The 24,869-nt window shown below is 39.7% G+C and overlaps 1 protein-coding gene across 4 annotated transcripts in view; it reads left to right on the forward strand.

Moving 5' to 3' along the window:
• Nucleotides 1–24,869, forward strand: part of EPB41L4A (erythrocyte membrane protein band 4.1 like 4A) — a 252,941-nt gene that overhangs the window by 110,017 nt on the left and 118,055 nt on the right. For all 4 annotated transcript variants that reach the window (XM_078447487.2, XM_060635206.3, XM_060635208.3 and 1 more), the window contains exon 3: nucleotides 4,307–4,411. In XM_078447487.2, the coding sequence (XP_078303613.1) occupies nucleotides 4,307–4,411 (105 nt within the window). The remainder of the gene's footprint in view (nucleotides 1–4,306; nucleotides 4,412–24,869) is intronic.

The following is a 24,869-nucleotide window of genomic DNA, read 5'->3' on the forward strand; positions in this document are numbered from 1 at the left end:
CCAAATCGGTAAGGAAGAAGTGAAAGTTTCACTATTGGCAGATGATGTGATACTATATATAGAAAACCCTAAAGAGTCCACCAAAAAAACCTGCTAGAACTGATAAATGAATTTAGTAAAGCCATAGGACATAAAATCAGTGTACAGAAATATGTTGCATTTCTGTGCACTAATAATGAAGCAGCAGAAAGAGAAATTAAGAAAAAAAATTTTAATTGCACCCAAAATAAGATATCTAGGAATAAACCTAACTAAAGAGGTAAAAGACCTATAGTCTGAAAACTATAAAACACTGGTGAAAGAAGTTGAAGGTGACACAAGGAAATGGAAAGACATTCCACGCTCATGGATTGGAAGAACAAATATTGTTAACATGTCCATACTACCCAAAGCAGTCTACACATTTAATTCAATCCCTATCAAAATACCAACAGCATTTTTTACAGAACTAGAACAAAGAATCCTAAAATTTGTATGGAACCACAAAAGACCCTGAATAGTCAAAGCAATCTTGAAAAAGCAAAGCAAGGCAAAGCTGGAGGCATCACAATTCTGGACCTCAAGTTATATTACAAAGCTATAGTAATCTAAACAGTATGGTACTGGCACAAAAATAGACACATAGATCAGTGGAACAGAATAGAAATTCCAGAAATCGACCCATAATTATATGGCCAGTTAATCTTCAGTAAAGCAGGAAAGAATATGCAATGAGCAAAAGACAGTCTCTTCAGCAAATGGTGTTGGGAAAATTAGAAACGTGCAAATGAATGAAACTGGACCACTTTCTTAAACCATGCATAAAAGTAAACTCAAAATTGATGAAAGACCTAAATGTGAGACCAAAAACTATCAAAATCTTAGAGGAGAGCACAGGTAGTAACAACTGACAACCACTGTAGCAGCTTCTTTCTAGGTACATCTTCTCAGGCAAGGGAAACAAAAGCAAAAGTAATCTATTGGGACTTCATCAAAATAAAAAGCTTCTGCACAGTGAAGGAAACAGTCAACAAAACTAAAAGGCAACCTATGGAATGGGAGAAGGTATTTGCAAATGACATATCTGATAAAGGGTTAGTATCCAAAATATATAAATAACTTACACAACTCCAGCAAAGCAATTCAGTTAAAAAATAGGTAGAAGACATGAACAGACATTTCTCTGAAGAATACATATAGATGGCCAACAGACACATCAGGGGAATATAAATCAAACCTACAATCAGATACCACCTCACACCTGTCAGAATGGCTAAAATAAAATACATAAGAAACAACAGGTATTGGCGAGGGTATGGAGGAAGGGGAACTCCCTTGCACTATTGGTAAAGATGCAAACTGGCACAGCCACTGTGGAAAACAGTATAGAGGTTCCTCAAAAAGTTAAAAATAGAACTACTCTATGATGCAGCAATCACACTGCTGGGTATTTACCCAAAGAATACAAAAACACTAATTCAGAGGGATACATGCACCCCTCTGTTTATAACATCATTATTTACAACAGCCAAACTATGGAAACAGCCCATGTGTCCATCAATTGATGAATGGATAAAGAACACACACACACACACACACACACACACACATACACACACTGCAATATTACTCAACCACGAAAAGAATGTAATTTTGCCATTTGTAACAACATGGATGGAGCTAGATAGTATTATGCTAAGTGAAATAAGAGAAAGACAAATACTATATGATTTCACTCATGTGTGGAATCTAAGAAACAAACCAGCAAAGGAAGAAAATAAGAAAATCAAGAAATAGACTCAATCAGGGGCACCTGGGTGGCTAATCAATCAAGTGTTTGACTCTTGATTTTAGCTCAGGTCATGATCTCACAGTTCTGTGGGATCAAGCCTCGTGTTGGGCTCTCTGCAGATGGTGCAGAGCCTACTTGGAATTCTCTCTCTCCCTCTCTGTCTGCCCCTCCTCTGCTCACTTTTGTGCATGCTCTCTCTCTCTCAAAATAAACATTAAAAAAAAAAAAAGAAACAGACTCTATTATAGAGAACAAACTGAGGGTTATCAGAGGGGAGGTGGGGGTGGGTGGGTGAAATAGGTGATGGGGATTAAGGAGTACACTGCTCATGATGAGCATCAGGTGATATGGAACTGTTGGATTACTATATTGTCTACTTGAAAGGAGTTTAACACTGTATGTTAACTACTGGAATTAAAATAAAAACTTAAAAAATAATTAGCAATCTGGTTCTAAACTTCCTCCAGTAGAGAAAAATGTATAAGAATTTGCAAAGACAGTTTGGAAAAGAATGATGGATACCAATACATTACATTAAAATTGAAGTCATTAAAATCATTGAGGATTGGTTAAGGAATAATCCATGGGATAGAATAAGGGCTACTTTAGTAGATGATGAAGTTTTTATCATATCAAAAAAGTAATCATGACCTATTCAGTAAATAGTGGTGCTGTTGTCTATCCATTTGGAAACAAAATTAGGCCCTTATCCCAAGCACAAAAATAATTTCCAGACAGGGGCGCCTGGGTGGCGCAGTCGGTTGGGCGTCCGACTTCAGCCAGGTCACGATCTCGCAGTCCGTGAGTTCGAGCCCCGCGTCAGGCTCTGGGCTGATGGCTCAGAGCCTGGAGCCTGTTTCTGATTCTGTGTCTCCCTCTCTCTCTGCCCCTCCCCCGTTCATGCTCTGTCTCTCTCTGTCCCAAAAATAAATAAATGTTGAAAAAAAAATTAAAAAAAAAAAAAATAATTTCCAGACAGAATGAAGAACTAAATATACAAAGTAAGGAGAATTTGCTCATATACCTCGGGTTAGAGCAGGCCTAACCCAGATGCTAGAAAATGCAATTGGTTAGTAAGCAGATGATGGAACACTTGCTTTTGTAAGTATATGGAAAATGCAAATTAGAACAGTTACCCTCTCCCCTGTTTTGCTCAATCAGATGGGGAAAATTTTGCTCAGCCAAATGTTGGCAAAGGGGAAACATACTTTCATTGAAGAAGTTGTAATGGTCTTTTTGGCAGTGTCCATTGTAATGTTAAGTATGTGTATCCTTAGAAAGAGTAATTTTGCTTCCAGATTTGTACCCTAGCTAAACACCTAAGTACATGAGCACAAAGAATCATTTACTGGATGTGGCATTGTTATTATTGGAGAACATGTCCCAAACCAAAGATCCATCATGGAAGTGCTTTTGTTTATAAATCATCCAATGGATTTTGAAAAAGACACCAATTAAGTTTAATGAAGGTAATTTAGAGGAAAACAAAAATACCTATGGGTTTTGTAACAAGAGCTCTTTTCTCCCAGTGGGTAGGTACTTTTATCACCTCTTATCATCCATTTTATAATACATTTAAGCAAAACATTTCCCGTACATTACAGATTCATTTTCTAAGAGCAGTGCAGTTTTGAGTACCCTCCATATATGAGCAAGCACAGAATGGTAATTCTCTGGGGAAAAATTCAACTGAACAAAGCCTTACTTCCTTAACACAATGTGTCACTTCTTGGGGATTTCTCTTAACTACCCTGTTGTACCTGCCAATGAGGGGCAAAAGAAAGGAAAAGTCTGTATCTGTACAGAGAGCACTGAAATGGATTATTTTCAAGATTAATGTCATATGTGGAGTAGTGCTTGCTGATTAAATGTTTACCTTATATGTGTGATAATTGCTATTTAATATTTTAGATCTTAATATATTAGATCTTACAAAGCAGCCAGGGGAAATGTTCTCTTTACGTCTGTGCTCATATGAAAGAGATAAAGTAAAATTTCTTCACAAGGGCTTTTCAGAACATTAACTTTGGCAGCTTTAGTCTATGGGTTTAGTAGTTGAGGATTAAAAATAAAAGCATTGGCTATTGTCATTTTAATTCTGTCTATCTTCTGTGTTAGTTGTGAGAAGATGCTGGAGGTGAAAATTGCTTTTTAAAGTGAAAGAACTGTGGGATTTTAACCAAAGTGAGTGGTGTCTGATAAATTCATTAGATGCTTTTCATATAAAAGATTATCTTTATTAAGAGAAGAATTTTGTCCTGAAGATAATTTACGGTCCCTTAAGAAAAGAAGCTTATATTAATTAAAAACCCACTACAATTTAAAAATCGTTTTACAAAGCAATTTCTTGGATACACTTTACTTGAAACCCTATTTTTCTTTGTAATTGAGGCAAACCTTAAAGAGGGAGCTGTGGGCCACTAAAATCACTTACACTGTGGGCAAAGCTAATAGAAGATGAGAGCTGTGCCCATGTCCCACTGAGAAAGAGAAGACACCTTGTTAAAAAAGTAAAACTGTGAATTATTTTTGCAGAAGTCAACGAAAGGTTCTGTTGTCCTTGACCACGTATTCCGACACATAAACCTTGTGGAGATAGATTATTTTGGGCTGCGTTACTGTGACAGAACTCATCAGACAGTGAGTACAATGACTTCATATTAAATTTTTCTGGTTATAAATTTCACTCTCTCTCTGGCTTTTCCTGATGTGGTTTTAGGTAGGCAGTTTCTTTGTAACTGAAAATGATGTTGAAAACCTTTAACATGTTTTCCCTTGCTAATGTTTTTTTGCATTTTGTTTTCTCTTCTGCCAAAAGTTTGTAGAGTTGCAGGATTCACAACTTCTTTGTGTGTGTTTCTGTTTTCAGTAGACTTTCCTGGTTTACATTTTTAGAACCATATCCTAGAGAGTACTTTTCATTTATGCTGTTAGTAGAACTGAATAAGCCATGTAATAAGTATGTTAGGAGGCAAGGGACTAGTCTTGTTTTTTTTTTTTTCTTTTTTGTGACTAGTCTTTTGAGGCCACAGATATTTACTTACTGCCTTTTATGAAAGTTAATGGTTAAAGAGAGAAAAAATGCAGTATTAAAAAGGTACTTACCTAGGTTTTAGAAGTTGGATGAGTGATTATAAAATAAATAGGTAGGGGCTTTCATTCATGAGCTTGATGGAGTAAGTAATAAAGGCAGCCAAGTTTTTGGTGTCTGATGTTAATCATTCACGAAGGTTTAACTTATAACATCTTTCTGGCTGGTTGGATAGTAGAATTACTAAGAAACTCACTACATTGGTTAGTATAGATTCTATATGGTTATAAGGCTGAAAAGCGATCTCTTGGATGATAAATGAGGAAAGACTTTGGAGGTGGTGGTTTGGGGTATGAGAGGATATTCATTAGTGACTTCCGTTTTAGTCTAAGGAATATCTTAACCTCAGACACAGTCTTCTTGTGCAAAATGCTTACCTTACCTTAAAAATCCTGTTTGGCTTTTATTTTCATGCTATTCAACTCCTGTTGGAATAAAGATTTCCTCCTCTTCCTTCCTCATTTCTCGCAGCCTCCAGTGGATCATCTGGGGTCTGTTCAGTGAGGCACATGATTGTCTGAGTGGGTTTTTTTCTGTCCTGGTCACAGGAATGTGCTAGGATGAGAAGAGACAGGCAAATGGAATGCTATTCATGGTGGTAACTTGTGATTTTTCCTGAGCTAGTTTCATAATCTGTTTTGTTTCACAGGAGGATTTCACAAAGCAGGAATAAAAAATTGGGTGTGTTGGTTAGCTTTCCATAGAGAGGAATAGCTTTCTAAAGGCAAGCGGTCATTAAGGCACACTTCAAAGAAAGGGAAATGGACATCTTCAGGAGTTGCCTGAATTCTATTCTGTATAGGACATAAGTCAATACTGCAGAACTATAAATCCATATTGAAAGATTAAATTGAAGGCTATCGAAGCTATCTTGCATCACATTCATATTTTTGAAAGAACATTTTTCCTAGCAGAGAACACCACTGGTTCCTGATCTTATCTGGTATGTCAGACCATGCCTGGAAAGATTGACTGTGGTGCTAAAATTATATAGACTTTATCTCCCTCCTTTTTTTTTAAACTTTGCAAAGGAAAAAAAACATATGAAAAGCCAGAGATTTTCAAACAATGGCCTGTATCATTGCAAAAAGAATTAGCAGTTGATACTGATAAATAGTCAAAGTTTTCTAGGGTTTATATTAAATCAACATTTTTTTTCTCCTACCTTTATTCCTAAGGGTTGGCATTTGTGATAGGGTTTGCGTTGCAGGTTTTAGAAGAAAATAAATTACAGTTAGAATGAGAAAGCTCTTAAGTCATGTTTTTTGATATGGTGAGAACATCAGGTGTGTAAATCACATGCAAAATCTATTTTTTGCCTCCTGAATTTAGTTCTTTGTAGTGAACAAAGATAAAGTAGAAGTGATTTGTAAATATTCCTTAGTCTTTTCACATCAAAATGTATTGTCTGATTGCTTTATATATATATTTTTTATTGTAGGAAGCTGTGAGAATAAGGTCATGAAAATTTGCCCCTCCTTTACGTAACCATTACATCAAAGCATACTGGAGGGCTGAAGTATATATCCAGGTAGAAATGTGATTCCATTACTGCTTCGCTTCTTTTGGGTATTGAGGCAGAACTAAGGATTTCCCTCAGGGAATAGCTCTGGCAGGCTTTTCACTCCAGAAGGGCAACCACCCAAGGCACAGCTTTGTTTCTAGGGAAATGGTCAGTGAACCCAAATTCACATTTCTCTATCTTCTATGTTAGTAAGAGCAGCCCTACATAGCTCTTAGTTACTTAAGGTAAAAATTTAAATAATAACCATGTGTTAGAATGGCACAGGACACAGTGAAAAATTTGTCTTTAAAAATAATGATTTCTGTGAATTTGCCTGAATTACTATCCATTAGATTGGATTTTCTGCATTGCTTTGATCTTTTTCTGCACCAAAAGGTTTGCTTTTAGTAGGGAATGCTTTGCAACAATCTTGAACATAAATAAGATCTACATAGAAAAGACTTGGAGGCCCTAAGAGGGACCTTTTAGGTCAACTCTTAAGACAAATAAAAAGAGAAAGTAGGAGAAGGAGCTAGGGGTAAAAGGGAAGAAAGATGAGGATTAAGAAGAAGTGTCTCATATCAGTGAGAAGCCCTAGGCTCCCTCCCTCCCTCCCCTTGGCAGTGGATAGTGCCTTGGGGCCATGCCTAGACTCTGGCTGGGGGCAGACTGAGAGGCATGTCTCTAAGGCACATGGACCTCACATAGCAGGGAACTTGTCTGTCCTAGAGGAGCAGGGTAACCAAAAGGCTGGATCTAGACATGTCATCATCACCACCATCCATCACCATCTTTGTCATCAGTGCACCAGAAACTGTTGAACGTTTTCCACATGTTGTCATTACCTGCTCAAAACAACTTTGCAAGCTAAATATTATTATCATACTATCAGAGATGAAGAAATGGAAGCTGAAAAGGTTAAGCCACTTCCCCAAGATCACATAACCAGCGAGTATTAGCACCAGAATTCAGACGCAAGGCTTCGTGTGTCCAAGACCTTCAACCACACAATATCCCGACTTGCTTGCATGTAAGATGGAATGGTTTTGCAGATGTAGGATACTAAGGAATTATCTTCCCCAATTTATATACTTAGGGTTTGTTGAGAGGAGTTAAATGGTATGTTCCAACAAGTCCTCTTCTCAGATTGACCTGTGGCAAGAGAGTTTATTTAGGCCTTTTTTGTGTATTTATGCTTTTATGTGGTCGTTCAACAGCAATTTAAAGAATGCCTAATATGTGCAGGCCCTGTGCTAGAGCTCTCTCTGTTTTTCACATAGTCTCAGGAATTCTGAGGAAAGGAAATTTGCTGCCTGGAATATTAAATGAAACACAAGTTTTATTAAACTGTACATTTCATAAAACCAAGCCCTAGGAAATTCATGTAACAAATGCATTGATTCAGGTGTCACCTATGTGTAAAGGGTAACAGCTAGGCAGAAGCAAACGTTTGTAAAGCAAACTTCTTTCCACGGAGTACAGCTGACTTGGTTTGGAAGATTGGGCACCATAATTTCTTAAGTTCACTTTTCAGGTAGGGTCTATAAAAGAACCCCTAGGAAGTAAAAGCATTTCTTCATGAAGACAAGCTTATTGGGACTGAATTAACACACAATGCTGTCTGCCTCAATTCAGGCTTAGTTTTATAAAACAGTCTCTTAAAGATATGCAGTGGGGTTCACATACTCGCCCTTCCTTTTCCTAACGATACACAGGAGACCACTTAGCCTGGGCATACATCCTACTTTCTGCTCTGCTTTGGCTTGTGTCATTCTGGTTCTTTCTTGATCAAGACTGACCTGTGCAAGGGATGTAGCTCTTTCATATCAGGGCCTTGGTTCAACTTAACAGAAAATTCCCAGCCTCAGTTTAAGGTAGATGAGAGGAATTACGAGAACACACATAACAGAAAGACCCAGATTTATTGAAGGACGCTGCCACTTACTAGCGGTAAATATTTAAAATTCTCATATATACTGACCATTGCTCTAGAAAAGCAGAACTTCCAGAGAAGATGGCTCTCCCCAGTACATTCTAGGACTGACTGTCTTCAATTTGGTTGCTAGCCCAGCAGAAACACCTCATTCTCTGCATATGGTGTGTAGCTTGGCAGTTCAGCTTGGTGTGTCTTTGCTTTGAATGGGTTCCAGGTGTCTCTTGGCTGAGCATCCTAATCCCCAGCACCTGTAAATATCACCTTACATGGCAAAAATGACTTTGCACTTATGATTAAGGATCTTGTACAAGGACATCATCCTAAATTATCCAGATAGGATCATGTAATTAGAAGCCCCCTTAGACATGACAGGAGAGTCAGAGAGACAGAAATATAACAGTGGAGGCAGAGGTCAAAATCATGTGATTACTGGAAGGGGGCCTTCATCCAGAGAGTGCAGGCAGCCACTAGAAGCTGAAAAATCATAGAAACGGATTCTGCCCTGGAGCCTCCAGAAGAAACAGCCCAGCGTCTTAGTTAAGGTTGGCTCCAACAAATCACCATGGACTGATGACATGAACAAGAACTGTTGATTTCTCATAGTACGGAGGCTGGAAACCTGAGACGAGAGTGCCAGCATGATTGGGTGAGAGCCTTCTTCCAGTTTGTAGACAATCCAGTTCTCCTTGTAACTTCACGTGGCAAAAAGAGCGCTAGCTAGCTCTTCTGACCTCTTCTTGTAAGGGCACTAATCCCATTCATGAAGGCTCACCGCTTGTGACCTTAATTACCTCTCAAAGGCCCCACCTCCAAATAACAACATATTAGGATTAAGGTTTGAACATATGAATTTGGTGGCGGAGGGAGCAAACATTCAGTCCATTGTGCCCCGTGAGACCATTTTGGATTTCTGACCTTCAGAATTGTAAGATGATAAAATTTTGTTGTTTTAGGCCAAGTTTATGGTAATTTGTTACAGCTGCAAAAAAGAAACTAATACACGTGGTTACAGCGGGAAGCATTTTAATTTTGCTTGCTCAGTGGAAATATAAAGGCTTTCTTGTTTACATTCACCAATTAGGCACAAACCTGAAAGACCATTACTTTCCTGGGTCATTATAGTCTCCATCCTCCTGCAGATGCTCAGGATTTCTCTGTGATTAGGGCTTCATGTGCATCCCCAACTGTCTGTGAGCAATAGTAGTTGCTTCTTCACGATTAGCCAGGTTCCTTATTATGGGGGAGGGATGATGAGATCTATTAATGATAGGCAGCAAATTGAAATTACAGCGCAGACTTCTTTAAATAATTGGATGAATTTGAAATTACTCTGAGGCTGGCAGAAACTTGAGCCATCTCTTGGGTGTTCAGAAGTTGCTGTAAGTGTTGGGATGAGCACTGGGTGTTGTATGTTAGCCAATTTGACAATAGATTATATTTAAATAAATAAATAAATAAATAAATAAATAAATAAATAAATAAAAAAGAAGTTGCTGTAAGTGGAATGTGATGTGGTAGAACAGATAACTAACTGCCTTTGGAGTGACAACCCAAGTCTGGGTCCTGAATGTTCAAGTCACTTAATTTTTCTGAATGTTAAGAATAATGCGCCCTCCCAACTCTCAAGATTGTTACAGGACAAAAGTAGAGAAAATGTGAAGGCTCTTTGTAGATTATAAGGTGTGAAATGTGTAGAAAGCCTTTCATGTTGAAACTAGGACGGAGGAAAATACTACTGGTGATGTATTTTTTTTAAAAGGTGGAGTAGGGGAAGGGAGGAAACAGTCTGGAGGATAGAAGAGACAAAGTCAGATAAGCTCCATACTCTTAAAGATCTCTGGAGATTTTTGAAGATGAGTCTAATTGATATTGAAAGCAGTAGTAAGGAGAAATGTGATATCCCAATATTACTTCGGGTTTTAAAATGAACAGTTATCATGTCTTACGTTAATGTTAGCCCTTGGGTCCCCTCTACAAATTTCTCTTTCAAAGGCAGAAGTTCAGTATATGGGGTTTTTCAGAGTATGGACTTCAACCTGGCTTTGAGACTGAGGATGTTGGATCTTCTGCCCTATGACTTCAGAGGTCAAAGGAGGAAAATGTGTAGCCTGGAGATACAGCCAGCATGCAAATACCCTCTTCCTTCAGTGAACTCTTCTTTTGCTTCACCAAGACAATAAAGACAATCAGATGGTAGCTTCCCAACTTCTTGACCCTCCACACACTCTTAGTCACTTCTTACTCATCCTTCCTTTTCCTCTCACAGTAGAAGAGCCCCCAGTGCCTCTGACCTGGATCTTCTCATTTTATTTTATTTTTTTAATTATTATTATTGCTTTTTATCACTAGCCCTGGCCCTCTCCCTCCCTTTTCCATCCTTTCCTTCAGGGTTTGGGCATGCTCAAGTCTCTATCGTTTAAAACTACGCTTACTGCATACCCATACCCTTATCTGTCTATCGCCTTATTGACTCCCTCTGTGTCACACCTAACCTCCAGGAAGCATTGTCTAAATTCATTGTCTCCACTTCTCAAATCCTGTTTATTCCTAAACTTCTCACAGTTCAGCTTTGATACCTATCATGGCACTGAAACTGTCCTCAGGGTTTCTGGTTGCTAAATCCAAGTGATAATTTCAACCCTTGTCTTTCTTGACCTTATGGTTGAGTTGACCCTAATGACTCACCCCTTGAAATCTCATTTTGTTCTTATGACAATACATTCTCCTGTTTTCTTCTTATTCAAGTTTTCTTCTGGTTATTCCTATTCAGTCTTGATGATCATTTTACCTTTGCCCCTTCCTAAAAATGTTGGTGTGATTTTGTCAATGATTTTCTAATGCTCTACCTGGATACAGGCTCACCCATTTAATGCTATTACTTCTGGCACTATTTGTCTCTGAAATAACTTCATTAAAAAATATAAACTAAACTATGTATACATTTGTATGCTTCCCCTTCCCCATATACTCTGTTACTGAGCAAAAATGATCCCTATCCATTGAGCACTAGCAGGTAGGCTCTGCCATATAAGTAAATGGTGTTCTTCTTTGTATCCTGATTTATTGTATTTTGCAGTGGGAGATTTCACTTTCTGTAACTCTGTGTTCTGACAAGTACGCATATTGACCTCTAAGATGTGTAAGTGATGTGAGTCCTGTTTGTTGCAAAGAAAGACAGAAAGTTGGTCATGCTGGATTATTACAAGTTGAAACTGTTATAGCCAAGACAGGGAAACAACCTGTGTCTATCAATGAATGAATGGGGTCAAGATGTGAGATTATAGTTATATATAGATTATGTATGTGTGTGTGTATATAACTATATGTATATGTATATAGTAATATGTATATATATGTATATAGTTGTATACACACACATAATATATAATTATATATAGTTATATATATATATAATATGTATATAAAATGGAATATTATATAGCCATAAAAATAAGGAAGTCCTGGGGGCGCCTGGGTGGCTCAGTCGGTTAAGCGTCCGACTTCGGCTCAGGTCACGATCTCGCGGTCCGTGAGTTCGAGCCCCGCGCCAGGCTCTGGGCAGATGGCTCAGAGCCTGGAGCCTGTTTCCGATTCTGTGTCTCCCTCTCTCTCTGCCCCTCCCCCGTTCATGCTCTGTCTCTCTCTGTCTCAAAAATAAATAAACGTTAAAAAAAAAATTAAAAAAAAAAAAATAAGGAAGTCCTGTTTGTGGCAATGTTGCAGTATTTTTTACCTCAATACCGGAGATTGGTTGTCTCGCTGCTTCAAGGAGTAAAGAGGTGGGCACAAAATGAGCGGTAGGCAAAAGTTTATTGGAGAAAGGAAGAATAGTATGAAAGTTCTCCTTACAGAGAAGGGGCATTCAAAAGTGAATATCCATGACAATAGACGAGGGTCTTTGTTTTATAAGGTTCTGGTCAGCCCTTCCCCTACCATTCCCCCTTATTCCTTCTCAGGTTCTACCCTTATTGGCTCCATAGCTCTAAGGGCTGGGCTGTTCCATTCCTGATTGACTATTTCCATTGTATGAGGGGTGGTCTACGGTCATATCATTCCTTGCGGGTCATGTGTTTTATGGTCTACTACTTACTTTTAATTAGGTCTTTAGTCCAATTCCTGAGGGAAACCCGAGGTGGTGGTGTCATTCTTATGAGGAACTTTATGCCTGAGGGGGTTTGCTGTGGTCAGACATTATTCTAAAATATGTGTTTTTCCCCCCGACCCGTGGACCTCAGGTCCTAATCTTTCCCTCTCTGCTTACTGAATCCTATCTTTTCCTATCATATTACAACATGACAGACCTTAAATGCATTATGCTGAGTGATATAAGACAAAGATCTTACTTATATGTGGAACCTGAAAAACAGAAACAAAAACCAAGCTCATAGATACAGAGAACAGATTGGTGGTTTCCAGGGGGGTATGGGAATGGGATGGGTGATGGTGGTCAACAAGTAAAAACTTCCAGTTATGACTTCTGAGGATTAATGTACTACGTGATGACTGTAGTTAACAATATCGTATATTTGAAAGTTGCTAAGAGAGTGGTCCTTGAAAGTTCTTATCACAAGAAAAAATAAGGTGATGGTTGTTGACTTCTGTGATTATTTCACAGTATGTACATATATCGAATCATTATATTGTACACCTTAGACTAATACAATGTCATATGCCAATTATATCAGTAAAACTGGGCGGGGGTGGGGCTTGTACTATTTGAAACATCTTCAAGCATCCAGTGGGGCATAGAGGGTAAAGATCAAGAAGTGGAAAGGTTTTCTTCAGTAGCCCTTTGATGTTATAAAGAGTATCCTAAACAGTGCAGCAGCCTGGGAGGACTGTCACCAACATATGAATGAATGGTACCCGGAAAAAGAAAAACCTTGAGAAACTATGGCTGGAGGCTTTTCACGAGTCCAGGGGCCTGCATTGGAATGCCAGAAGCATCTTCATAAAGACCCCTAACATTGAGGCTCTCATTTTCCTGCTGCTAAAAAAATGTCACTCTCTCTACCTAATCTCATATGCTTCATGGTTTAAGTTACTATCTAAAGGCTCACATGACCTTCAAATGTGTATTTCCAATTAGACCTCCCAAGAGGCATTGTACTGTGCAAAGAACACAGACTCTTCATGCCAACTGTCTGGATTCATATATATTCTACTAGTTGGGAGAGCTGTGTGATATTGGGTGAATCTTTTAACTTCTCTGAGCCTCAGTATCCCCATTTCTAAAGTGGTGACATTAATAGTACCACTTCAAAGGGTGATAGTGAGGATTTAAGGAGTCTGTAGAAAACACCCAGCTCTGTGCTTTAAACTGTGTGATAAGTAAGTTAGCTCTTACTGTGCACTTGGATGTCCCTCAGGTGGTACCCACAAATGCAACATGTTCAAAACTGAAGTCATCATCTCGCCCTCCAGACGTGTTCTTACTAAAAAAATTTCTTGACGGTGATTTTATAGAATTTTTTAAAAAACTTATGTGCCTGTGTTGAGAATTTTAAGTTGAGGATAAAAATTGTGTCATAAATTTAAACAGATGCAAGTTTGGGGGTTATAAATATTAACATTATAAAATCTGTCACATTACTCTTAAGTGTATTCACTGAATCTATATATCCTAGCAATTTTGTACTCACTAACCTTTAAAAAATATATGTGAACAAGCTCTTCATCAAAAGTCAGAAATTTTTCTTTACCCCTTTTATCTCCTTAAACTTGCATTCGATTTCACTTTCTTCATAGAATTTTGCCCTATATTTCTATTAATAAAATATATTTATCCACAATAATATGCATGTACATTAAAATTTTAAAACTCCACTTCATGAGACCTTAAGGCTACAATTGTTACTGAGCCATAAGAGTAGTTATTATTACCATGATTATCATCATATAATTAAAAGCAAAATATTATGTATTCTAATAATTACTAAGAATAAAAAGTTGGAAATGCATCTCTTAATGAAATGGATGGGGCTTTTTCTTCTTGATTAGTCCGTGTACCTCCCCCACCTTCCTGGATGATTATAATATATTCCTGGAGTGAGATATGGCTCAGTAACAATTTAATTTTTTTATTTTGATTTTTTACAGATATGAGCACTGAGTAACCTTGTCTACTATGGAAGGAAGATAGAAAAGGAAGGAATTATATTCAATTCCTTCAATTCCTTGAACTCCTGAATTATATGCCAAAAGTCACATGATGATCCATCGTCTAAAGATATTTTTATTAATCTAGTACCTCAAATGCATTGTCCCCTGTAAATTTGCTCTTATGTTCCTGAGAGCAGTGATTTCTGAGACCACTAATTGGGTTCCCTTTCAATTTAGTTGAAAGCAATGAATTCAGAACCACTTGACTTACAATTTGTTAATCATTGTAGTAATTCAACTTCACAATTTCTGGGAAATGAATTAAAAATATTTTACTGTGAGTTGCTTGGGTGGCTCAGTCAGTTAAGCGTCTGACTTCAGCTCAGGTCATGGTCTCGCGGTTCTTGAGTTCGAGCCCCATGTCGGGCTCTGTGCTGACTGCTCAGAGCCTGGAGCCTGCCTTGGATTCTGTGTCTCCCTCTCTCTCTGCCTCTCCTCCATTTCCTCACTCTCTCTCCCCGCCTCCCTCAGAAATAATGTAAACATTAAGAAAATTAAAATTTTTTTACTGTGATTTATCAAAAGAGTGCTAGTTATGTTTTTTCTTCCCTTTTACTTGGAGGCACCAGATTTTATCCAATTTAGTTGGAAAGGACTAGGAAAATTAAAAATTGTTAATTTTAATGTGCATTTGCCAATGCAAGGTTTTTGATAAAATGCTTTTATCTAATTATGTACTTTATATTTTCATCAGAGTCTTGGAGCTGCAGATTTAGTTCATTCAGTGTATGGAAAACATCCAACATAAAACTCTTTGGCAAACCAAAGAGTCATTGCCAAACCACCCAGCCAAACCAGTTGCTTTCTGTCATTTGTCAGTTTAAATAAAAATGTTAACATGTGCTCTGTGAAAAGTGTTTCACTTTTGAATTTTATTTGAGACAGATGGACAGATAAGACATGGTGTTTTGTCACTTAGATGAGATAGGCCTACCAGAACTTTGATTTATTTTATTCTTATGTGGATCTTCTTCATGAGCCATGCATAATAGTTTTAAGATGGAAGTTGCCAGATAATTAAACAAAAATCATCATTTCTCTGCTGCTCCCTTTTCTTTCTTTCCTTCCTTCCTTCTTTCCTTCCTTCCTTCCTTCCTTCCTTCCTTCCTTCCTGTTCATTTTTGAGAGAGTGAGAGTGAGTGGGGGAAGGGTAGAGAGAGGGAGACATAGAATCCAAAGCAGACTCCAGGCTCTGAGCTGTCAGGCCAGAGCCCAACACGGGGTTTGAACTCACGAACTGAACTGTGAGACCATTAACTGAGCCAAAGTCGGACGCTTAACAACTGAGCCACCCAGGCGCCCCATGCTGCCCCCTATTCTATATGTGACATCCAAGTAACTCAACTATGGGCCAAAATACCATTCTTCTATCAACTTGCGTAGTCCTTACCAGAAATATGTAGGGAAAGATATAATTAATGGTGTCTTTATTAAAGGCAGCTTCGCTAATACTGGTATTTAAAAATGTTGCCATGTTTCTTCTGGGATTTTTCACACCCTGGGGCAGTGCGCCAGAGAGAGATTCAAATGGATAAGAAGCGTGTTTCTACGTTGTTTTGGAAGGGGGGAACTGTGCTAGGGGAGCTCAGTGGAAAGGAGAACAGGTGTGGCATCTCAATCTCAGGGCTGTTTTAGGTCAGTTCCAAGCAGGAATGTATGTGGAAGCTGAGGATCTGGGAATTCAGTCCCTAACGACTACCTGTTGCCTTTGTGCCCTTTGGGAAATCCTCAGGTGCATATCCCTGAGGGGCCTGCATCAATACCTTAACGAAAGCCACCACCATCCTCACTGCTCAGAATAGGGTCATTCCTCACTCGATCGTCTCTCCCTCCCCTCATGGCTAACCAGTCCCCAAGCCCTTTCCATTCTGCTGCTTAACAGAGTAACTATAGAGTTCACCCCCAAACCCAGGGTACTTTGGAGAGTGAAAAGGGCTACTGTGACCCCAACCCTGGGATAGCAGTAGTGAACAGGATTGATGGTCACCTGTTAACCTCTCCAGAATCGATCTCCGTCTCTGAATTCTAGTTTCGGTCAGCACATGAATTTGAATTTCTGTAAAAGCTTTCCAACCCGGCTTCCTGTCTTTACTCATGCTGCCTACAATGTTTGCCCCACTGCAGATGCAGTTTTCTTCCAGAACATCAACTTTATTGATGTCTTTACTCTGTGGCTTGAAATGCTCTAACAGATTCCTAAGGGAAAATTCAGGAATTTCTTAATGTGGGTTGCAAGATATGTGGCCCTTGCATGCTCTTGAGCTGCTTCTTTTGTAGTACAGCTCTTGCCTCCACCCACCCCCTCATCCAGCACCCACACCGCAGTCCTGGTGGGGGAACCTAGGGCACAGCTGCACAGAACTGCCTGCTGCTCCCTACCTGTGTGTCCCAGGGTGGAGTGCTTCCCCTACCTGAACTGTCTACCTGTGCTCTTCTCCTCATTTTACCTGGTTCAATCCCGCTCTTCCTCACCATCGCAGCTGAGATATCTCTGATATTACCCTTCTTTCCGAAGCTTTCTGTTACTTTCCAGAAAAGCGTTAGGCTTACTCCTGCCTTCAAATACTGCATTGTTTTTGCCTGTTCAATAATATCCCCACTTGATGGGATACTGCTTGACAGGGATTGTGTGCTATGCTTCACTCTGTTAGCACCTTTTATCCCTGGCACCTGAGTGATCTGTCATAGTAGTAAACAAAAGAACTCTGACCTAGACAAGAGGACTTGGTAAGTACCTTCCCCTGTCTTGTCTTCCTATGTCTGCTGTCTCCTTCCTCTGCTATTCTTTGAATGTATTGCCTCGCTTCTTTTATGAAAGGCTTTTCCTGTTGTTCATTTTAACCAGATTTCATCAGTATTAAAAAACAAAAGCTTTACTGAGATGTTAGGAAGTTGGGTGGGAAATGCATGGGATTGTAAGGAAGTATAGGTATAGGATATTAGTGTGCTGGCAGCTACTGCATGCCATGTAGAATATTCTCCAGTGGTAGGTCATGTGGTAGAAGGGATGAGAATCTGAGTTCAGGTAATGTCATAGGTAGCTCTATGGTTGTGGATCCCATAATTTAAAAAAAAAGTGCTCCTAATAAATACTATTTTTTATAAAACAGTAGCTTTTTCTATTTAGAGTGATGAACAGTTTCTATTTAGAAAGGAAGAGATGTTTCTCTGGAGTTATTTTCTGTTTAGAGTGTGTCTGATCTCTTCTGAGCACAGTCATGTGATGCATCATGAGAATTCAGGACCCAACATGCCTGAAAGAAGTGTGGGAATTGGGGAGAGGGAGCCTACCAAACTGCCAGCTGCTCTGTGTGTGCGTGCTTTCTTCCCTGTAGCACCTGGGGAGAAGCAGAGCATGCTTTGATTGTTCTTTGGTTTCTTTGTTGTATGTGTTGATGTTGACCTGGTTTCAAAATGTTTTTGAAGGACCTAGCTTTGCCTAGAGTCCACTTCATGGTGTATCTTGAACTTAATTTTAATTCTCTTCCTTTTTTTTTTCTCCATCCTTTTCTCTTAGGTGGTTGATCACAATAGGCACAATCCATCGGTCACGTATACTATACTAAAATATTTTCTCCTGTAGCTTTCATAAGTTTGTTGTTTTTCAGTTTAGGGAGATGGGGAATTGAAAGTTGTTTCTTCATTAATGGCACCCGGTGCCCTTTTCCACCAAAAAGAAATTAAAAAAAAAAAAAGGAACAGGTGAAAATGACAAGGGCACAAAATACGTTAAAACAAAACTGTCAAGAATGATGGGTAGGAACCTCAGTGTGTGTGTGTATGTGTGTGCATGTGTGTGTGTGTGTGCGCGTGTGTGTGTGTAAGTGTGTGTATGTCCCCACATAGGCTTGTATTTAAATAAAGTATGTGGACATGCTAAGTGGTTTTGTCAATGAAAACAGGCTTTCTGTGACCCACATCTTCTTAGTTGCATAAGTGTGTGACAAGAATATTGCTGATTTCTTTACTAAGAACATTTTATTAGGTTAGACTGTTCTTCTCCCTGGTTAAATCAAAATGAACTATACAGGATAGAATTTCAGACAGTTGATTGATTGGCTAATGAGAAAGCAGTAGTTTTAGAGTTAATGATTCTAGACATTTTCTTGATTATCATTGGAAGCTAGTTTTTTTTTTTAATTTAGAGTTTTGATACAAACCAGTGATAAATTGACCTTGAGTTGACTTTATTCTGAATCTTAAAAGGATTTTCTCCATGAATATAAAAAGATATTTGATTGGGATATGCTGGTAGCCTACTTGAAAAGATGTATTTTATGTGTTGTTCCTATATTATTTTGTCTTAAATTTTATGAAGTTTCAAATATATTGTATGCTCTAAAAGCTAAGGTGACCAGTTTGCCTACCTTTTGTGTGACCAAGTCCAGTAAAGAGGTGCTCCAGGAATTGTTCAAAATTGGGCAGGTGCTTGTGGGAGAGGTGGAAGGCAAGGCTTAGCCATTTTCTCTTTTGGACTGTGTATTTTGCTGTGAAAGTTACTTTTTGAGTTAACAAAAATAGGCCCTTTAAAAGCTGATGGTATATAGGAGCTTAGTTTTTTTCTTATAAGATACCCATGGGGTGCCTGGGTGGCTCAGTTGGTTAAGCATCTGACTCTTGATTTTGGCTCAGGTCATGATCTTGTGGTTCATGGGTTCAAGCCCCACATTGGGCTCTGTGCTGACAGTGCAGAGTCTGCTTGGGATTCTCTCTCTCCCTCTATCCCTCTCTGCCCCTCTCCTTCTCCCTCTGCCTGCCTCTCTCCCTCCCTCTCTCTCTCTCTCTCTCAAAATAAATAAATTTTAAAAAACTTTAAAAAAAGATATCTATCAATTTTTGGAGTTGCAGGATATTTTACAGAGGATTTTTATTGAGGAAATTTCTTGTTTAACATTCTTTAGTGTTCTTATTCTCTTCAGCCTCCCTGATCTGGGACTGTGAGGAAAGAAGAGCATTTGCTATTTCTCATATCCATTTCAATCATGCAATAAATATTTACTGACCACTGTGTCTCAGGAACTAGAGTGCAATGGTCAGCAATAGTCTTAGAGTTTATATTCTACAAACCACACATGTATGTTCAGATATCAGGTAGTGATAGGTGCTTTGGAGAAGATGATGTGCCAAAGTGACTGGGATGCCATTTCTCTTGTGTGGTCAGAAAAAGCATCTCTGAGATGACATTTAAAATGAGATTTGCATGGCAAGAAGGGAAGGTCCTGGCGGACAGAAGGAGCCAGCAGGGCAGTGGCCCTAAGGCAGGGACAAATAGGAGGTGTTCCAGAACTAGAAGAAGACCAGTGATGCAAGATCGTAGCAAGAAAGAGGGTGATGAAGTGGGATTGGTAGGGTTCACATTACACAGGGCCTAGCAGCCTGGGGTGGGCCACATAGATGATACTGTTAAGAATTTCAAGCGTGGACCTGATAGGATCTGACTGAAGAGCTGGGTTTTGGAAGGGGTGGAGGAGTCAATAGTTGTGTTTGGGATAGGTGAAGCTTAAGATGCCCAGTAGACATCCAAGAAGAGACGTTAGGTGAATAGTTTGGGCTCCTGAAAGGCTAGAGTCACATTTAGGAATCCCTAGGTTTTTAAAGTCATGAGATTTTAGGGGTTTTAAGGTTGTTAGGGAGAAATAGACTATAAATGCAGAATAAAAAGGGCAAGGCTGCCATGTGCAGCTGTGCTAGCTGTGTGAGTTGGGCATAACCATGCAGTGGCGCTGAGCAGGGAGTCTACATCCTACTTACCTCATAATCCCTGGGGTTGGCTTGGCTCCTCTGTGCCAAGTAACATGTTAGTTAAAGCTGTATTTAAGCTCAGTCAGTTAAGCGTCTGACTTCAGCTCAGGTCGTGATCTCACGGTTCGTGAGTTGAAGCCCTGCATTGGGCTCTGCACCGACAGCTCGGAGCCTGGAGCCTGCTTTGGATTCTGTGTCTCATTCTCTCTCTGCCCCTCCCCGACTTGTGCTCTGTCTCTCTCTGTCTCTCAAAAATAAATAAATGTAAAAAAAATAAAATCTATGTTTGTGTTCAGTTACTAGTACAGAGTTTAACCAAACCCTAGCTAAACCACCTGTGTACTTTAATTACTACAGTTTCAGAGTATGTCAGATTTAAGATTTTATTTCAAGATGAAATGATCCCCTAGTCTGAACAGTGACACCTCACTTATGCAGATGCTAGGAATGTGTAGGGAGCAACTTCAGCTATCTGAAATGTCAGCAGAAATTGCTAAGAAAGAACAAGTGTCTCCTGGGCCACACAAAATTGATGTCTTAGGGCCCACTCATAGGATTCAGCCCTTTTCTCATAGGATCTGTCAGTCCTGAGACCTTGGTTATTTTCATTTTAGGAAATTGGGAAGGAAGAGAGAGTAGATTACACCATTTGATGGGAAGAGTGTCAACCAGTTTGCAGACAAGCTTTAAAACAGGAGTCTAGGGGCACCTGGGTGGCTCAGTTGATTAAGTGTTCAACTTTGGTTCAGGTGATGATCTTGCAATCTGTGAGTTCATGCCCCGCATTGGGCTCTGTGCTGACAGCTCAAAGCCTGGAGCCTTCTTCGGATTCTGTGTCTCCCTCTCTCTCTGCCCCTCCTCTGCTTGCTCTCTCTCTCTCTCTCAAAATAAATAAACATTAAAAAAAATTTTTTTTAAACAGGAGTCTGTCTCCTGGCCAAAAGTATTTGTATTCTTCCTGCATGTAAAATGCACCTGTCCTCCCAAGGTCTCCCCAAATCTCATTTATGATGAGATTTGGAGGTCATACTTGAGGTCCACGTTTTCATCAAATCAGGCTCTGGTATTGTTCTTCAAGTTAAAACCCTTAAGTATGGTTCCTCTCAATCTGAAGACCTGTGAATTAAAGGGGTAATAAAAATAAATTCACACCCTCCCACACTACTATTCAACACATAGGTAGGATAACTGGAAAGACACTTTCATTTAGAATGGGGGGAAACAGGCACATAGCAGTCACCTACCTGTAACAGTCCCAAAATCCAGCCAGGCACATGTAGCCTTTTCTTTTAATTAGAGCTTGGTCTTACTGCCTAGGAGTGTTCACGTGTTGATTGGCTTGGCTGGGCTTTTGGTTCTGTTCTCTGAATTTTTCTTCCCTTTCCATGAAAAGTGGTGTGTGTTAGCAGCTAAGTAGTGTTCTCAGCCTGCTTTTGCCTGTCGAGGATTGGAGATCCAAAAGCCTCTTTTCAGTGTGTAGTGTCTCTGTTCCTTTAGCTGAGGCTGAACTAATTCTGTTTAAAAACACTGTGTATTTCTTATTAATTGATTTATAATCAACTCTGTTAGACAAAGGCAACACCCACAAACCACTTTGAAATAACCTCTTCTATACCTGAAATTCCTTGTGAGGCTTTTAGCGAAGAATGCCCTTAAGATTCCTAGAAGACCTTTTGCTAGCTTGAAAGGGTCATATTTGATCTCTTTGAGAATTAATAGAATTTTAGTTACATCCATGGTTTCCTGACAGCACTCTGGATTCAGTCTTTGCCCAGAAGCCATTTCTTAATTGTAGCACACTGTTTGCCTTCTGATAAACCTAGGGATGAGAGTTTTATTTTCAAACCCAGTAAGACCTGGATCCTTTATATTTAACAGTTCTTTTCAGCTTATCTCTCTGCTCTTGGATTTCATTGGAGGCAGCAAAAGAAGTCAGTTTGCACTTTGAACAGTCTGCCTGCACATCTCCTTATCTGGAACATCCAACTCATTAGGGACATTTTTTTATTTTCCATGTTGCCACAGGCAACAGCATTGCTAAATTCTCTGTCCTAGTGAGGGTCCTCTTTCTTCTTGCTTCTAACAGCTTTCTCTTTGCTTTAGGCCCTCCCAGCAGCCTTCTTGAGGGCCCCAAGGCTTTCACTTACACTCTCCTCCAGGTCCTTCCTGCTGCCTCATGCAAAAACACGAAGTGGAGAGTGAGGCCAGATCCTGCAGGGCCTTATCAGCCATCATAAGGACTTTGGATTTTACTTTGAGTGAGAAGAGAAATCACTGCAGGATGTTGAACAGAAGTGTAAAGTGATCTGATCTCTGTTTTAACAGAATTCCTTTCAATGCACAGGTAGATGGAGGGCTTACCAGTAAAGGGGTTGCTTAAGAAATCCAGGTAAACTGGGATGACCGTTTGGATCTGGGAGTGGTGAGAATTTACCAGATTCTGTTTACGTTTTCAACACAGAGCCAACAGGATTTGCAGATGGATCAAAGAGATAGACGGTAAAGAGGTTTTGACCAGAGCCAATGGAACACTGTTGCGTCATACATGGGGATGAGGGAGACTGCAGGAGAACTGGTTTTTCTAGGAGGGATTAGAACCATCATTTCCCTTTTGGACTTGTAAAGTTTGAGATTCTGATAGACATTTAAGCGGAGATGTCAAGTAGGCAGCTGTATTCTGGGGACAGTTCTGGTCTGGCTATGCATTTGGGAGTTGTCGGTACATAGATGGAATTTAAAGCCAGGAGCCTTGCTGTAAGTATGAGCCTGGGGCAGTCTAGCTTTCCTCCTGCTTAAAGAGATAATGAGCAACCAGTAAGGGAAATTGTGAAGGTGTATATGGCCTGTAAGGTGAGAGCAGAAGCCATATGGACAGGTGTCCTAGAAACCACATGACAAATGCCTTTCAAGGGTGAAGGCGTCCATCACTAGATTTAGCAGTAGGTGGCGGAATGTGTTCTAAAGGGAGTTCAAGAGGGAGGAGAGCAAACATAGTATAGAATAACCATTTCTCCCCCAGAGGTTTAAAATGCAGAAGTGAAACGGGCAGATATTGGGGTCAAAAAGACCTTTTATTTATTTATTTTTTAATTATGGGAGAAATAAAGGTATGAATCGTACTAGGAATGATTTTATAGAAAGGGAAACTTCAGTCCTGGAAAGGAAGCAGAAAGTTGCTAGAAAAATGTTCCTGAATAGTGGAGAAGGGATGAGGTTCAGTGGAGCAGGGACAGCTCATCTATAGTGATAGAAGACATCAGCACAGATGCAGGCAGGTTTGGTAGATGTCATGAGAAGCCATGCACATTGTCTTCCAACTGCTTCAAGTTTCTCTGTGAAATAAGCAAGGTCATCAGCTCAGAGTATGAGAAGAGGAGAGGAGAAAGTGTGGAGTTACCTAGGCAAGTGAAAGAATAAAATGTGGTAGGGTTCTCGGTTCCCCTGGGTTATTGATAATGAATTTAAAATGAGCCCATCTAGGAGTGCCTGGGTGGCTCAGTTGGTTAAACATCTGACTCCTGATTTTGGCTCAGGTCATGATTGGTTCAGTTCGTGAGCCCTGCATTGGGCACTGCCCTGATAGCGTAAGCCTGCTTGGGATTCTGTCTCCCTCTCTCTCTCTGCCCCTCCCCTGCTCAATCATTCTCTCTCTCTCTCTCACAAAATAAATAAAAATAAACTTAAAAATAATTACAAAATGAGCACATTTGTGGCTGTACAATATGAATCTCTGTTTATGGCCAGCCTCCTAGGTGCTGGCATAGGGAAGATAGCGAGGTAGAGGGCTTTTTTCAGTGGATATTATGGAGGGAAGATTGTGCCAGGGAAATGAGGAAGACTGGAAGTGACACCTTTGCCTGGCATGTGATGCAAGTGAGGACATGGGTGTGGACTGGGAAGGAGGGACTGTGAACAGGCAGTAGGATGACTGAATTGTGTGTCCTAATGGAATCAGAATTTTAGAGGGAGTGAGCTGAGAAAGGAGGAATTGGCAGTTGAGGGTAAGAATCTTGAAACTGAGGTTATATGTTCCTATCCAGACAGTGCCCCAGAGAGTGGCTTGACCTTAGGTTAACATGGAAGGGGGGTCAGTTTCTTGGGTCTTCTGTTCTATAATTTGGGGCAGGTTGTTTAAATATTCAGTGTTTCAGTTTCCTAATTTGCAAAATGACAATTATAGTAGTTCCTACTTCATACAGTTATAAGAGGATTAAATGAATAAATACATGCAACGTCTTCAACAGTGCCTGGCACATGGTAAACATTTAATAACTGTTGTCTGTTACTATTATCCTTTTTTTTTTTTTTTTTTAACCATTATTTCTAGAACTCTTAGATTGGTGCCAGGGTCCATGGATGGGAACTGAGGAATAGTCCCTGGGGCCAATGACACCTCAGGAGGAGCCAAATGAACCAATGGTGAGACATTGGAATCCACTTTCATTGAAAAATGAGGTCTAATTACGACCCACCCTCCCCCCAATCCCATGTAGATTGTTCAGTTTCAGGCCCTTATTTCTGTTGCTGCTGTGACTTAGCTCCATTATGGTGGTTCTCAGGAGCTACAGCTTCTGAGATTCATACCAAGGAGCAAATTAAAATCACATTCTGTTCATGTTGCTTGGAGGTCATGGGATCCGTCTACAGAGGCACTGGGAAAAGC

This window comes from Panthera onca, chromosome A1 (genome assembly GCF_046562875.1).
Source record: "Panthera onca isolate mPanOnc1 chromosome A1, mPanOnc1 haplotype 2, whole genome shotgun sequence".
Taxonomy (NCBI): domain Eukaryota; kingdom Metazoa; phylum Chordata; class Mammalia; order Carnivora; family Felidae; genus Panthera; species Panthera onca.